Raw genomic sequence first — 14,885 nt, forward strand, 5'->3', positions numbered from 1 at the left:
GTTGGATTATGTAATTTAAAAAGATACTTTTTAGGCACTTTACATTTTAGTTGTGTATGTTATGTCTGCCTTTTTGTATCTAGGGGTAGGGGTGGGATGTAGTCAGTTAAACACATATTTGGTAGGAAAAAGATAGATACATCTTGGTTTAAATAGGTTGAGGAGCATAACCCCTCTATTATCTTTATTAAGACAATGCCCTTATAGCATTGGTTAGAAAAACTTTTATGCTAGATGAAGGCCATGTTTGGTTCTCTAGTTGGCCGCAGAGCATCATGGGTAAGAAACCTTAGATGCATGTAGAATAGAATGTAAACCAGAGATTCCAGTCATTAGTAGAAGAGGTATTATAATTATAAGTGCTGACACATTACACAGCTGTGAACATTGAGGGGATCATGATACTGTCACGGTGCTGATGACCGCTATCTGAGAAACACTGCAACTGGACAAGCTGCTTAGCACCATCTCTGCAACAAGAGATATATAAGGGGATATCTGAGCTTAGGCTACAAGTGCTTTAGTGTCAGTAGTTATGTTTCTCACTATATGTTATTTTCCTAGTTATTGTGACACAAGTACGATAGTGCCAGAGAGGGCTTCAGGGAGACTGTAGTGCCGCATAGAGCTGAGATCAGTTGGACCACGCCTCATATTGGCTGAAAATTAGGGCCTAATATTATTGCTCTTGGAGCCATATTCCAAATCAGTAGTTTTATTTGGTTGATTTCTAGCACCTCTTACTCCTTATGTAGCTTGGTAAGCTGCTGGTGGAGGCAAAATCTGCACATTTAGACTCCAGGTTCCAGGTGCCCTGTCCTTCCTCCTATGTGTGCTAGATTTAGGCTCTGTTACTTCATCTATTTAGGGCACTTATGTTCTCCCAAATAATCACCAAAAGGGAGGGGTGTGGAGTCTCTGGAGGAGCGAGTTGATCTCATGTCAAGGCTATTACATACATGGGTCCACCATCTTGAGACCCCTGAGTGCATTTTTCTTGGATGAGCTGGTCAACCTTGCTAGCTCTTTCCTGGGTGCTCTTGTTGATCAGATATTCTTAAGTTGCTGCAGAAATTTGTGGTGAATTAACACTTTATTTATGATCACATTGGGGTGTGCAGGAACGTGTCACTCTGCTCCTCACCCCTTTAAGATCCATTTGGGTCTTGGGTTAAATTTATAAAAAGTATCAAAAAAAAAAAACACATGTAAAACATTTTTTTTTTCTTCTTTGTTCAAAAACTTTTTTTAAGGTCTCCATATGAAATAAATAAAAATGCAACCACACTATGGAAAAATCTACATCCTGCGTTAAAAAAACGGGGGACATAACACCTGCTTGCTTGTTACTTTTGATAGGGGAAAGCTCAAAACCTCATTAAAACACTCAAGATCTTGCTTTAATTATTGAACTCAGCCCAGGCTATTTCGAACTGAAAACAAATGGAGAAAATGGCAGCGGGCCATTGTGTGCCAATTGTAGAGGACACTGGAATTAAAATGTTTTCTTTCCTACCATGGCTCTAAAGGGGGGTAAGTGTCTATGGACCCACCTCCAAAGCCTTACCCAGGGATTCATCAACGTCTTCAGCTCCTCCAAAAAGGGGTCACATCCTAGATCTGGGTGGTGGGGGGGCAGAGCACTATGATGCATGAACAGAAAAATAAAAACAAGGACAAGTCTGAGACAAAGCGGTGGTATGAACGTGGTTACCCAGCCTTTCGGTAGGGATAGTAAATCTCTTTTCTTTTCTTGCTCAGGGCCAAAGACGCAGTGCACCAAAAAAAAAATATAAAGAAGAAATTGACTTAAGTGCTATAGAGAGCAGTGTGGGCTCCACACACTCTGTGATTTTCAGGCGACCCTGGATCACCACTTCAGGTGCACTTAATGCTTCTGCATTTTACTTAATGACCATAGCAGCGTGTCCCAAGCTCTACTAGTCACAAAACTAGACTTGATCTTGGAGGAAAAATTCAGAGGAGCGCTACCTAATGATATAAACGTGTGACTGAGAACTATAGAAGGATGCCAGAAATAAAGCATTATATTTAGTAATTTGTAGGGGGGCATGTACAAATTTCTATGCTAGTTGTTAGGAAACTGGTGTGGAGTCATGGAGGTCATTTTTTGTGGGTCATTTATAGGTACTTGAACATCCATTCTACTATATATCAACCCAAACAATCTGTTCTGTGTAACCGTGCATCTAGTGATCCTTACGCTGGACACACACACTTTGATTCTGTTTGGTATAAGAATCGAACTGCAAGATCATTATGTAGATTAGATATACAAATGGCTGTCCAAGTTGAACAAATCGAGCTGTTTGGTGGATAACTGACATCACTAAGGCCTTCTAGTGGGGTTGGAAGATGGTCATTTGCTCTTTGCACCAATTCACCCTTCTATTAGTATGAAAGCTACGTTTAATATACCAATGATGGGCATCATGGTCATTGCTCCATTATGAGAGGGTAGCACAGTACACATTTGTGGAAAAGCATTGGATTGTGACGGTTCTGTTGCCCCTTCCTACACCTCCATATTTTCACACGGCAAATGCGGTTGATTTGCTTGGTACTGGCTAGTTATGCCGGTTGTGGGGTGAAAACAGAACTCTCAACAGTAGATTATCTGACCTTATATAAATATTTTCCTAAAAGTCACCTGTATTTGGAGACAGGCGTTTGGCTACTCTGAAAACTAATGAAGCTTTTTAGAGATGCATTGTTTAGCTGTGTAGTAAACCTCACTGCTATTTCCCTTTCTTCCGTTTGAAAGGGTGTTTGTTGTCTGCAATTAAAAATATAAATAAATAAATAGAGAATATATTAGTGAATGTTACCCAAGATCTCTTTGTGCTCCTAGGTATGCCGACCGTCTACAATCCCGGAATACCACTGACTTTACCACAGCCTGCTTTAAACCCGCAGCACCAGACTCGGGAAGAGGACCTAAAAGCCCTACAAGATATGTTTCCAACCATGGACCCCGAGGTCATCAAATCAGTCCTGGAGGAACACCGAGGCAACAAGGAAGCTGCCATCAACTCCCTGCTTCAGATGGTAGAAGACTCTTAGTGGCACCACCTTCCTACTGTTTGGTTGTCCCTCCCCCTGCCAGTGTCCTATTTGACTTGCCAAGATGGAATCTCCTTTGACTTTTTTTTTTTTCCCGACCCATAAAATGTTATGTTGTGGCTGCTCATTGTTCATTGTGATCTCAGCATCTTCTAAACAGTTACCCAAGTTGGGGATTCCCTTACATAACTCTTGACCCCGCAGTGTCCTCCTGAGTGAAGATCCCTTCTTCTCGGTTTGCTTCTGAGCTTGGTTTACAATAAGCGATGTTGTTTATAAAGGGAATGAGCTTTACAAATGTCCAAAATTGTTTTTAGGATTCGTAGAAGATTGACCTGTTTTGATTGCCCATTCGTGTGGAACATGCTCAGGTGTAGGATTTAGTTGAAAATGTATTTAATTGTGTCCTAACAAATAGACTACACTAGATTAATGCTACAAAGATTAACACAGGATTATTCTTCAATGGCACCATGTTGGTTCAGACAATCCAATAATCTATTACTATATATATGTTTCTTTAATCTCACAGGCTGTGGAGCAATGTTATGGTCTAGTAAAGCGTTATTGTGGTGGGTGGAGGAAACCTGTCTTCTAGTGATGTTCTGTATCCTGTAGGAACATCAAGGATTAGCATGTAAACGTGTATCGTTCAGACCGCTTCTAAACCAGAATGCCATTACACACTATTAGTTGGGACACATTTGAGGAGACGTGTCCAACCTTAGCGAAGAAACTGATCATCTTTGCTGTAAAGTGACCAGAATTGCAGCAAAGCACAACTATATGCATCAAATGAGGTTTATTTTAATTATTTATTGTCGTGTGCAGATGTATCAGTTTGTGATTTTAATAGGAATATCACGCCGCGTGGGTAACACAACATTTTAAAATAGATGCAATAGCTGGGAACGGGAAAGAAGTGATGTGCAAAGTTTCTGTAACAGAAGTAATGAGCAGTTTTATATAGCCAATTTTAATGGGTCATACACTTCATGACAGGCCATACATTCAGTAGGGAAATCATCATTGCAAGCTGCAGATATTACTCGGCATTATAGCACTAAATACAGACAATAGATGCATTTCCTTGTACAACATGTACGAACAATATATTCAATCACTATTCAGCTGCAGGTTTCATTTGATGTTTATTTAGGGGACTTTCAAGCCTTGAGGCGTTGTTCACCTTTAGACAAACACTTTTCAATATAACATACTCTACTCTTATAGCAACACAGAGGGGGGGGGGGGGGGGGTTAATAGCGGCTTCTGTTACCTGAAGCATAGAGGCAGGGGACACAGCTCTCAGTTGGGCACATGACTTCAGGTAACCGCTTACTGGAGTGGGGATCCCCCGTTTTCAGAACTGTGGGGACATGTTTTGTTGAGAGAGTCCTGTGCAAAAGTTTATCCTCCATGATTTGTATTCATTACTATGAGAAACGGGTTAAAGGGACTGTGGAGATGACCCAAAGTGTTTCAATTGTGGATGCCAAATTGCCACGTTGTCAGATCCAGTCATTTGTTAATGTGGCTGAGCATTGGCAACTTGTTGCCCAATGACTGCGCACATGGGCTGATCTAATCATAGGGTGACCAATTACTGCCTTATTTAGACTACTTTATGTTCAGCTGGTGACAATGCACAGGTCTGATCCATCCACGTGCAGGTGGAAAATATGCAAAATGCTGCACATGCGTTAGTACTACCCCCTCTTATTTATTGATTTATCACTTATATGACAGTTATAGCTATTGTATGGTTGTCCCTGCAGCTGATACCCCTGTAGGCTACTACCCAACATCTGGGAAAGGAGGGACTTAAGGAGAAAACTATACGTCTCCAAAATGTTTTCTTTTTTTTTTTAATGTGATATGCATAGCAAAATATTCTAATTATGCCTATCCCTTTAACGTAGACCCATCACTTACAGCCAGTACAGGCCGCTCTTTCAGAGATTGACGCAATATCTCAATACACTAAGAACTTCTGATACCACGGAGACCTGAGGTAGGATATGTACTAAGTCCTAGCCCACAAATGCTGCCTCTGTGTGTAGGTGACAGATCCACTCTAAAATAATGTACCTTCCCCTTGTAATTATCACTTATCTTGAGAAGAAATTACTCCTATGCCGAAGCTCGAGAGATTGAGAAACCAAAGGTCATTATTTCCATCTTTATATTTAAATGTTCTATTTTGTGTCAGGTATTTATGGGGGAACTGTGGATAGTGTTGGTGGAACCAGTGGAATTTTGTGTGCCAAACAGTGAGTAGTAAATGAATATTGGGATTCACCTTTGAGAAAATACTTTTTATTTTTTTACAACTCTGGTTTCATTAAGCTTTTTTTTCTTCTTAGAATCTTTTATAAGTAATTGACATGGCAGAGAATTGAGCATTTGATGTATTTGGTCTCATACAGGCATCCATTGGTGATTCCACTGTTGCTGAGGATTCTACATTTTAATGCTGCAGCAGAGTTGACCCATGTACTTTCCACAGATTGAAATAATGTAATTAGCTTGTAAGCATCCCATGTGCTATAATATTTATTTCTTCATACCCTTCTCCACAATATTGCTGGTTCCTTACAGGGAATTTTATGAATGGTTGCTTGGTTTTACAGAGTTGCACGTCGTCATTGTAATATTATTAGTATGCACATTATGTGCTATAATATAGGGAAAGAAGAGAACAATAAATACATTACATTGAGTAACATTAGTAATGGCGATACACATCAGTGTTCTCCCCAGAAAATGTTGCCAGTCGGGTGGGTGGCATTAAGAAGTAACCGGGTGGGGGCAGTGTGATTCTTTTCCAAAATAATTTGAAAAATGTTGGAGGTTATTGCCCACACCTGCCAGGTCAGACCGGTGGTCTATCACACACTGCTGGCTCACATAGTGCCTTTTACAACAGGAGAAACAATGGTTTGTTCTATTATAACAGGACTCTGCTGGGCTCCAAGAGCTGGGTAACAAATAAAATCAGCCAGGTGCAGCACCCGGGAAATAGGTGCGTGCTGGGGAGAACACTGCACATTAATATTCATTTATATATAGATGTGTTTATGGCTTGTGATTATCAATATTCAGATGAGTTGGAATTATTGGACTGTTTTAAGACTGAAAGTTTCCAAAGTACCACCTTTATTAAGGAAGGGATTCTTTCCGCTAAAGCTGCAGGAGCTGATGGCCGCTCACAGTCTCTGTGGTTCTGGGATACCTCAGCACACGTTGCCGAATGCTGCAAATGAAGATTTCATGCAATATGCCATCACCATTTATGGTGGTGGTGGGGGGGTGCAGTCCACCTTCATCACTTTTGAGGAGGCTCTTAAGACTGATGGAGGTCTATGTAGACTTGCTTTCCATCAAAATGTTGTTAGCATATTACTGCATTTGGCAGTGTGTTGGCATTTCCTCTCACTTCCAGACATATTCTCTGCTATATGTGATGGTACATTCTAGTCCTATGTAGCATATCACAGTGTATCAGGGAGCCTAGCGCTGCAATGAGTCACAATGACATCCACCACTGAGCAGTGATTAGCGCATGTGTGCTGCTCGTGCATAGCTGGAATTGCCTGCTGGCTAAGAAGAATGAAAAAAATATATATATATATTACAATTGGGGACATAGGTGTCACTCTTAAGAACTATTAAAAACTATTCATATGTCAGGTTGGAATCAAGTCATAGGTTGAAGTCAAAATGATTTACTGACTGTATGGTCTCTATTATATCACTGTAGGTTCTGTGGGAGGATCCTTCTCAGCCTCAATACCCTTTCAGGTCTTCAGACCGGAAGCAGGGTGGGCAGTAAAGATGGCCCCTTACAAGCTCATGCAGCTGATGAGCCTAGGATAGGGCAGGTTTTTATTGGAGAAACTGTCTCTGCGGCAGTACATCTGACTGAACAACCCAAGGGGCTGAGGGGTCATTTTTAAGAAGGGGGATTAAAAAAACAAAATGGCTTACTCGTCCTTTATTTTAAATTTGCAATAGTTGGTGAAGGCTGCGGTGATAAATGAAAGCTGTACAGTTCTGGGGCAATAGAAAGAACAGCTGGATACAAAACAGGGTTTGTCAACGGACTATGCCCTCATCGCTGTCCTACTGTTGCTATTTCTTTTTAAATGGTGCAATAATGCAGCTGACCAATTTAATTACAGTTCCAATAGTTGGTTTGTATAGTATGGTGATGAATGCAGGACAGTGCAGCAATCAACAGCATTTTCATGTCTTTTTCTTTGAATACTCAAAATAAGGATGTTCCATATCAGTGTATCAACCTCTGTACTTATGTTTAATTTATGTAATTAATGCTGACTGCAGTGCACTGTGTACTATGAGGCATTTTGTGGTATGTGTATATATGTGTGTATATATCTGTATGTATATCTGTATATACACACATACATACGTAAAGTAACTGTATCATACATACTGTTGTAATTCCTGATTTTCCAGCTGCAGTTCTGACTATTTACTATCCCTACTAAGTGTAACTTAATGCACATTATGCTGTAAATGTCTGTTTGTCATTTTAATAAGCTGCCCAAGTTAATAAATGGATAATTATGCTCAATATAAACGTTTTTTTCCCAACCTTCTCTTTTCTCAAAACTGATATATAAGCACTGTTTGTATTTTTTTATGCCCTTTAGCTTTGGAGAAATCGATGATGAGGTGAAGCTATTGGTAAAGTTTTTAATTTTACCGGATATTTCCTTATTTGATTTGTAAGGTGCATTTGACTGGGGTCATAGTACCTTTGTTATCATTCTTTAGCTCCTCCCAAGTCCATGTTTATAAGTGGTCAGTGGTAGAAAACCCTGTAACCTATCAGATCGTTAGAATCTTCATCATTTATTTGTATAGCGCTTTACAATTGGGAACAAAATCAGTAATTTAACGATACTGAATAATACAGACCGAGGTAAGAAGCTTACAATCTATGGGATGCTCACAGCAGCACAGATTATCACAATAGATGAGTCGGCTGGCCCTGGAAGGCAGTGACTCGCCCACAAGGGTGTAAGTGAAGGCAGGGCTGTGTGTGATTGGGACAGAGGCATGAATTTGTACAGGAGAAGCAACAGACTGAGGGGTAGATTTATCAAACCTTATAAAAAAAGGAAAAGCTTAGATGTTGCCCATAGCAACCAATCAAATTCTAGCTATCATTTTCTCGAAAGTGCTACATAAATGCTAGAATCTGGTTGCTATGGGCAACACCTCCACTTTTCCTTTGTAGCAGGGTTGATATATCTACCCCTGAGGGTTTGATAGTGGACAGAGCAGGGCTTCCAACAACACAGGAGAGAAGCCATGTGAGACTCGATTCTGGTGTCAAACAAATCTCTATGGATCAAGGTTCAAAAACTTGTGTACAGTGTTTTTAGGTGGGATGTCCGGGGCATTTAATTTATGCTTTAAGTCAGGACACAGTACATACTGTAGTGACAGATCTTGAAAGTCAAGTTGGTATTTTATATGCAAAAAAATGTTTTTTTTAATGTTATTAATCATGCTGATACCTAACTTCTGCTTGAAATGTAACCATTGTGTACATACACTCTGTAGTCACAGGCTCCACCAATGATACAGAGATGGGTATTGCTACTCAGTGCACAAAATAGTGGAGGAAACCGAGGGCGATATAAGGTTCACATACATAAGTAGGTTTCCTAATGAGGGTTTACACAACCCACACAGTATATGTGGAGTAACTGGTAATCAGGCACCTAGTACTAAGGATTTTGACATGCCATGTAAACTCATTTTGAATAGTTTCACAATCAACACCAAACAAAGCAACATAGAAGTGAATACTTTAATAATAAAATTCTGAGGTTTGCTAATACTTTGTCAATTGCAGTAACCGAGTTAGTCCTTTTCTTGAATTTAATGGGGGTCTCTTTCTCATTCACCAACCATCCCTGAACCATCGTCGGGAGTCTGAATACCAGACGCGGCAGTCATTCTAGCTGTTGGTTCTATATCATTTGCTTGCTTCTGTGCACTTCCCTCAAAGAGGCCTGCTGTAGCTGGTTGTGTTGGACTTTCAGAAAGAACCTTTATGGACTTCCTGTCGAGGACGTCACAATTGCAGCACAAAAATTGGATTTCGTAATCCAAACAGGATTGATTGTATTTGTTTAGACAGATCAGACCATTAGATACACTGCACTCCTGCTTGTTGTATAACTCTTCCAGTGGTATATAGGGAAACCTGGCTAACCGACATCGCACTGCACTAGGAGCAGCACATACAGGATATCCCCGGTCAGTGATCAATTTCAGGGTCTCAAAATCTCCGCCGTCGGGGCCGGTGGTTGGCTGGTGAGTGTTAAACCATTGTGTCCAGGTGCATTGTGGGTTCTGGCAGGGACTGGCTGTACTCTCTGCAAAAGGCAAAAAAAATGTTTAGAAGGGCTCAAGCTCTGGCACAATATAGTACGTCAATAAGGGGAAACTAGCACAGACAGAAAGGTGCTATTAAAATGTTAATTTAAGCATAAAAGAGGATTTAAGTACAGTAGTAGTATTTATATGAATGTGAGTGGTACTATGTTGCATATACTGAGAACTAGAACAATTCAATTAATGTTTTAACTGAAAAAGTAAAAATGAGGCTGCTCATTGGATGTTACAGCACTGCACTACTGGTAACCGGGCAGCTTATTCATTCAATAAGAGTGATTTAGGGACAAACTTGCACAAATATGGTAGCATTCACTGAGCAACTACTGAATAATTTTCTGTTTTGTTCTGCAACGCAAACGAAAGCAAGACCGTACAATTCACCCCTCTCCAACATATCAAATATTTTTTCTGCAACTTTTTGTTTTTCGCTCGAGAGAAGGACATAAATAATGCAGAGGCTTCATTCATGATAAAATGCGCTCTTACTGACATTGCTGGATCTGATATGTATGAATACCGGTGTGCCATTCTTTATCAAGGAATGATAACGTATAAGATCACTTATGTAGTTCATATTAATGTTGCTCTTCAGTGATACTCCCATTTCATCCTATTACAGGAGCTCTATTTTAATTTCACTTCAATCACCACATGAATTGATTAGCGTCTGGTGCATTTTTATTTTTAAATACAAATCTTACTACACATGTAAAAACTTTTTATTGTTGGTGAAATTAGTCTGAATTTTCAGAACCCATCTTGACAAATGGATCTGAGGAAATGTATAATTCAGTCCTTGTCTATTTCCTTACAGAAGGGACTATTCTTAGTGAACCCACTAGTGACTGACATTTTGTGGGTGGAACCAATATTCCTGACACTGCAATCCATCAATTCTCTAGCAACTATCGAATGGACTGAACCAATAAACATGTTAAAGACGTTTATTAAAATCTCTAGGAATAAGTGTGACATCACTGCGGCATGAGGTATTTTGTGCCTCCTACCTCGGTGGTAAATTATAACATTGCACGAATCTCTAAGCTGATGGCTGTGTTTAAACCTCTTGTGTGCAGTGACTGAATGATGACATCAGCTAGGGCAGTGTTGGGTAACCTGTGACACTCCAGGTGTTGTGAAACTACAAGTCCCAGCATGCCCCTCCAGCAATAAGCTGATATATATATATATATATATATATATATATATATATATATATATATATATATATATATATATATATATATATATGCAAAGCATGCTGGGACTTGTAGTTTCACAACACCTGGAGTGTCGCAGGTTAGCCAACACTGAGCTAGGGAGTGAGAGCTAAACGATTCTTGCAACGTTCTCATTTACAATATCTTCAATAAAAAGTATGTTTTAAAATAACTAACTTAAAACAAAATCTTAAGCACCCTAAAACTAAGTCTGATCCTGCTGCCATGCCAAGCCTGGAGAGTTGCAATCAGCTGGCTGTTAGCTCTATTAGCCCTACCCTAACACTGTTTGACCACATGCAAAGCTCCTAAAATCCAGCAGATTGTCCACACTGACATAATGTGTACTTAAAGCTGCATTACCACCTAGGAACCATTTACCCTAAAGTGGCCCTTCTACCTAGCCACAGCCCTGGAGAAACAACTGCATGTAACCAGCCCGTATTCTAGGGTCTCTGCTGGTTCTGTAACACAGAACCGAAAAACAAAGAGAACCATATTTAAATGGTGTTGGAGGGGGTGAGAGGGTGTGTGACCAGGAGTGTGACTTGTGGTCAGAGAAATGGGGGAGCCCTGGGAAAAACAGGGGTCTGCATGTAGCAGACCTCCAGGGCTCCTGGTAGGGGGAGAGTCATACATATGGGAGCTTTAATCAGGAGCAGTGGACAAGTAGTGCTATGAACCAATCACTCTCTGGTAAGGAGAATAACTCACCTGTATACACAGTTGGCACCAGTGTGGTTACATCTTCAGGTGAATCTGGAACTAGATCACAGGGACAGCACAGCAGCTGGATCTCAAAGTCCACACATTTGTCCACATTGTCCTTATTGAGGCAGATCAGGCCGGTGCCCACGTCACACTGCATCTTGTACTGAAGCTCCGTAAAGGGGACATAGGGGAATCGGACGGAGCGGCAGGTAATAGCCGTAGGTGCCAGGCACACCTTATACCCATGGGCCCTGATGTTATCCAGTGTCTCCCAGTCTCCTCCATCTGGCTGGTCTGTAGGATGGTCTACGTTATACCACTGTGTCCACGTACAGGGGGCTGTGCAGGGGGGATTAGAGGGTGGTGGTACTACAGAAAGACAAGATGACAATTCAATATAAAGTAATATCCATTTCCAGAAAAAAATGGAGAAAAGTTAAATGTCTGTTTGGTACAAATGTGATAACAGGACTTGAAAGATACATTATGAAAGATGTGCTCAAACCCAGTCCTCAAGAGCAACCAACAGGTCATGTTTTCAGGATATCTGGCTGTAGAACAGAAACAATTACTGACCCAGAAATATAGATCAACATATGTGCAGGGTTGAAAAGCATGAACTGCTAGAAGCTCTTGAGGACTGAGTTTGTGCATCTCTGCATTATGATTTGTACTAGAATTCAAAACCAAAGGAAAAGTTGCCAAATTAATGCTGACTTGTCTTTGAGTTCAAGCCGTGGGCTAGTGCTGTAATAGCTCATTTTGCATCCGAAGCGCTTCGGAGCTAGGTTTGCATTTTCTATCGGGGTTTTTGTTTTGCCAAGCCATGGATCGTCTGATCGAGATGAAGACCCTGGGTATATGTGTGTGATGAATAGGGTGTATGAGGGATGTTTTGTTGTTACTTCAACAAAAATACTTTTCTCGCTTGTCTATTTTATTTAAATTTTTTCTTGGTGCACTACAGGTCCCAGCGAGCCCTTGCAACTATGGGAATGCTGGTGCTTGTGTACTACAACCACCAGCATGCCCAGACACTTAATGACAACCTGACCATGTTGTGACCTGAGGGCACCAGAAAAATTTTTTATTTTTACATTAATTCAATGACTATTACAGAACACCCACTGCCCAGGGTTGTGGGAAGAGCTCTAGTACTTTCAGCATGGGGCTGAGTACACCCATGGCAGGGGTGGGGTCTGCATTTCTTTCTTTGATCTCCCAGGGGACTCCATCCTGGGGCTGGTTTTGGCATTATGGGAGGGGGACTCCGCATGTTTCCCTGCTATAGTGCCACCAGTCCCGGCTGGCAAAGCCTAGTGCTGGTAATTGTGAAATAAGACCCTATGCTTTTTGTTTTCCTGATTTTGCTAGTACTAGGTTTGGATAAGCTGGGGGGACAATTTTTCCCCTCTGTATTTCGGTTTAAATCTAATGCTTTATGTCAACATTGTGACTGGCGACTTTACAACCTGGCAACATTCACAATTTTGCCTTTTTAACTCAGTCGACTTAATGAACATTTCGAAATTCTGAATGTCGACCTGTTAACTGTCTTTTAACTGTTGACATTCCGACTGCATCCTGTATTAAAAGACCAACAGGTGGTACTAATTATTTCACGTAAGACCTGGAAAACCTGCACTGTTAGGGCTCTCTGAGGACTGGGATTGGGAAACACTGGGTTAAGGAGTTAAAATAATTAAATTAATTTGTTAAATTACAAGTTCCATCAGGTCTGGCTACCAGGGTATGCTGGTATTTGTAGTCCTACAAGCCCTTGCCTGCACTTCAGCTAATGTCTGACAGTGCTTGTTGGGCCTTATAATTCCACAAATAATAATCGTAATATTATAGATTATTAACCCGACACCCAGTGGTGTCAGGAGAATCCCCAATGCTATTCAATATGAATCTGGTTTCCCTTGGGATAATGCATATTTTTTTGCAGGCCTGTTTTTTTTAGCAGGTTTGATATATCTACACCTGAGGGTTTGATGGTGGACATACCAGGGTCTTCCAACAACACAGGATAGAAAAGCCATGTGAGACTCCGGTCAGACTAACGCTGGTATGAAACAAGGTTTGTACTTTTAACTTGTTTACAGTGGTTTTAGGTGGGATGTCCGGTGCATTCAAGTCAGAGCACAGTGCATACTGGTAGTGACAGATTTAGAATGTCCAGTGGAAAAAGTGACCTTACTTGGGTATTTTATATGCAAAAAAAATAAAATAAAATGTTCTTTACAACGTTTAACAAGATTATAGCATGTAGAGGCCGGGAAGTGGGAGCTTAGTGATTCTTGCAATTTTAGCTTTCACAATATTTGCAGTAAAGTATAATTTTAAATAAATACCTTAGAAAAGCTGAAGCCCACTAAGCATACATGTCAACTTTTAAGATTTCCACCCCCCCGGGAGATCCGGGGGACAAGTCATGTGACAAGGGGTAGGAGGGGTGTGTGGTGACATTGTCGCGTCACCATAGCCCGCCCCCACTATAAAATGCAAAATTCACGGTATTGAATAGCGGGGGTGAGGCTTAATGACACGATTGGGAATTTGGGCGAATGCAGGAGCTTTGCCTACTCATCCGGGAGGACTCCCCAAAATTCGGGAGCCTCACGGGAGAGTAGGCAAGTATGCCACTAAGCCTGATCCAGCTGCCATGCCAATCCTGGAGAGTTGGAATCAGCTGGCTGTGAGCTGTTAGACTATTAGGGCAGCACTAACAGAACCTGTTTAACTAGAAAGCACCAAAATCATCTTTTTTCCTTTTTTTTTTTTTTAAATCCAGCAGGTTGACCACACTGACCCAATGTGTACTTAAAGCTGCATTACCACCTATGAACCATTTTCCCTAAAGAGGCCCTTCTGTCTAGCCACAGCCCTGAGGAAAAGAACTGCATGTAACCAGCCTGTTTTCCAGGGTCACAGCTTTAATCAGGAGCAGTGGACAAGTAGTGCTATGAACCAATCGCTCTCTGGTAAGGAGAATAACTCACCTGTATACACAGTTGGCACCGGTGTGGTTACATCTTCAGGTAAATCTGGAACTAGTTCACAGGGACAGCACAGCAGCTGGATCTCAAAGTCCACACATTTGTCCACATTGTCCTTATTGAGGCAGATCAGGCCGGTGCCCACGTCACACTGCGTCTTGTACTGAAGCTCCGTAAAGGGGACATAGGGGAATCGGACGGAGCGGCAGGTAATAGCCATAGGTGCCCGGCACACCTTATACCCATGGACCCTGATGTTATCCAGTGTCTCCCAGTCTCCTCCATCTGGCTGGTCTGTAGGATGGTCTACGTTGTACCACTGTGTCCACGTACAGGGGGCTGTGCAGGGGGGATTGGAGGGTGGAACTACTACAGAAAGACAAGATGACAATTTAAAATCTAAATCCATTTCCCCCATAAAAATGGA

General features: G+C 41.2%; 2 protein-coding genes across 3 annotated transcripts in view; one reads left to right on the plus strand and one right to left on the minus strand.

Moving 5' to 3' along the window:
• Positions 1-7,690, plus strand: part of TOLLIP (toll interacting protein) — a 42,935-nt gene extending 35,245 nt beyond the window's left edge. For both annotated transcript variants that reach the window (XM_075187922.1, XM_075187923.1), the window contains one exon: positions 2,873-7,690. In XM_075187922.1, the coding sequence (XP_075044023.1) occupies positions 2,873-3,084 (212 nt within the window). In that variant the 3' untranslated portion in view covers positions 3,085-7,690. The remainder of the gene's footprint in view (positions 1-2,872) is intronic.
• Positions 7,691-8,957: 1,267 nt separating this feature from the next.
• On the minus strand, positions 8,958-14,823 carry LOC142103414 (mucin-5AC-like). Its single transcript, XM_075187473.1, has 3 exons — positions 14,462-14,823; positions 11,460-11,825; positions 8,958-9,503 (listed from the first exon to the last, which is right to left on the minus strand). The coding sequence occupies exons 1-3, from the start codon at positions 14,676-14,678 to the stop codon at positions 9,022-9,024; spliced, it is 1,065 nt and encodes a 354-aa protein (XP_075043574.1). The 5' UTR covers positions 14,679-14,823; the 3' UTR covers positions 8,958-9,021.
• Between the last annotated feature and the right edge of the window lie 62 nt (positions 14,824-14,885).

This window comes from Mixophyes fleayi, chromosome 10 (assembly GCF_038048845.1).
Source record: "Mixophyes fleayi isolate aMixFle1 chromosome 10, aMixFle1.hap1, whole genome shotgun sequence".
In the NCBI taxonomy this organism is placed as follows: Eukaryota; Metazoa; Chordata; class Amphibia; order Anura; family Limnodynastidae; genus Mixophyes; species Mixophyes fleayi.

What these genes read in the sequence shown, in the direction of transcription:
- LOC142103414 (XM_075187473.1), bottom strand. Translation starts at nt 14,678, where the DNA reads ATGGCTATTACCTGCCGCTCCGTCCGATTCCCCTATGTCCCCTTTACG. An exon ending in GGTGCCAACTGTGTATACAG is followed by an intron (nt 11,826 to 14,461) that starts GTGAGTTATTCT and finishes GTCTTTCTGTAG; the next exon opens with TACCACCACCCTCTAATCCC. An exon ending in GGTGCCAACTGTGTATACAG is followed by an intron (nt 9,504 to 11,459) that starts GTGAGTTATTCT and finishes TGCCTTTTGCAG; the next exon opens with AGAGTACAGCCAGTCCCTGC.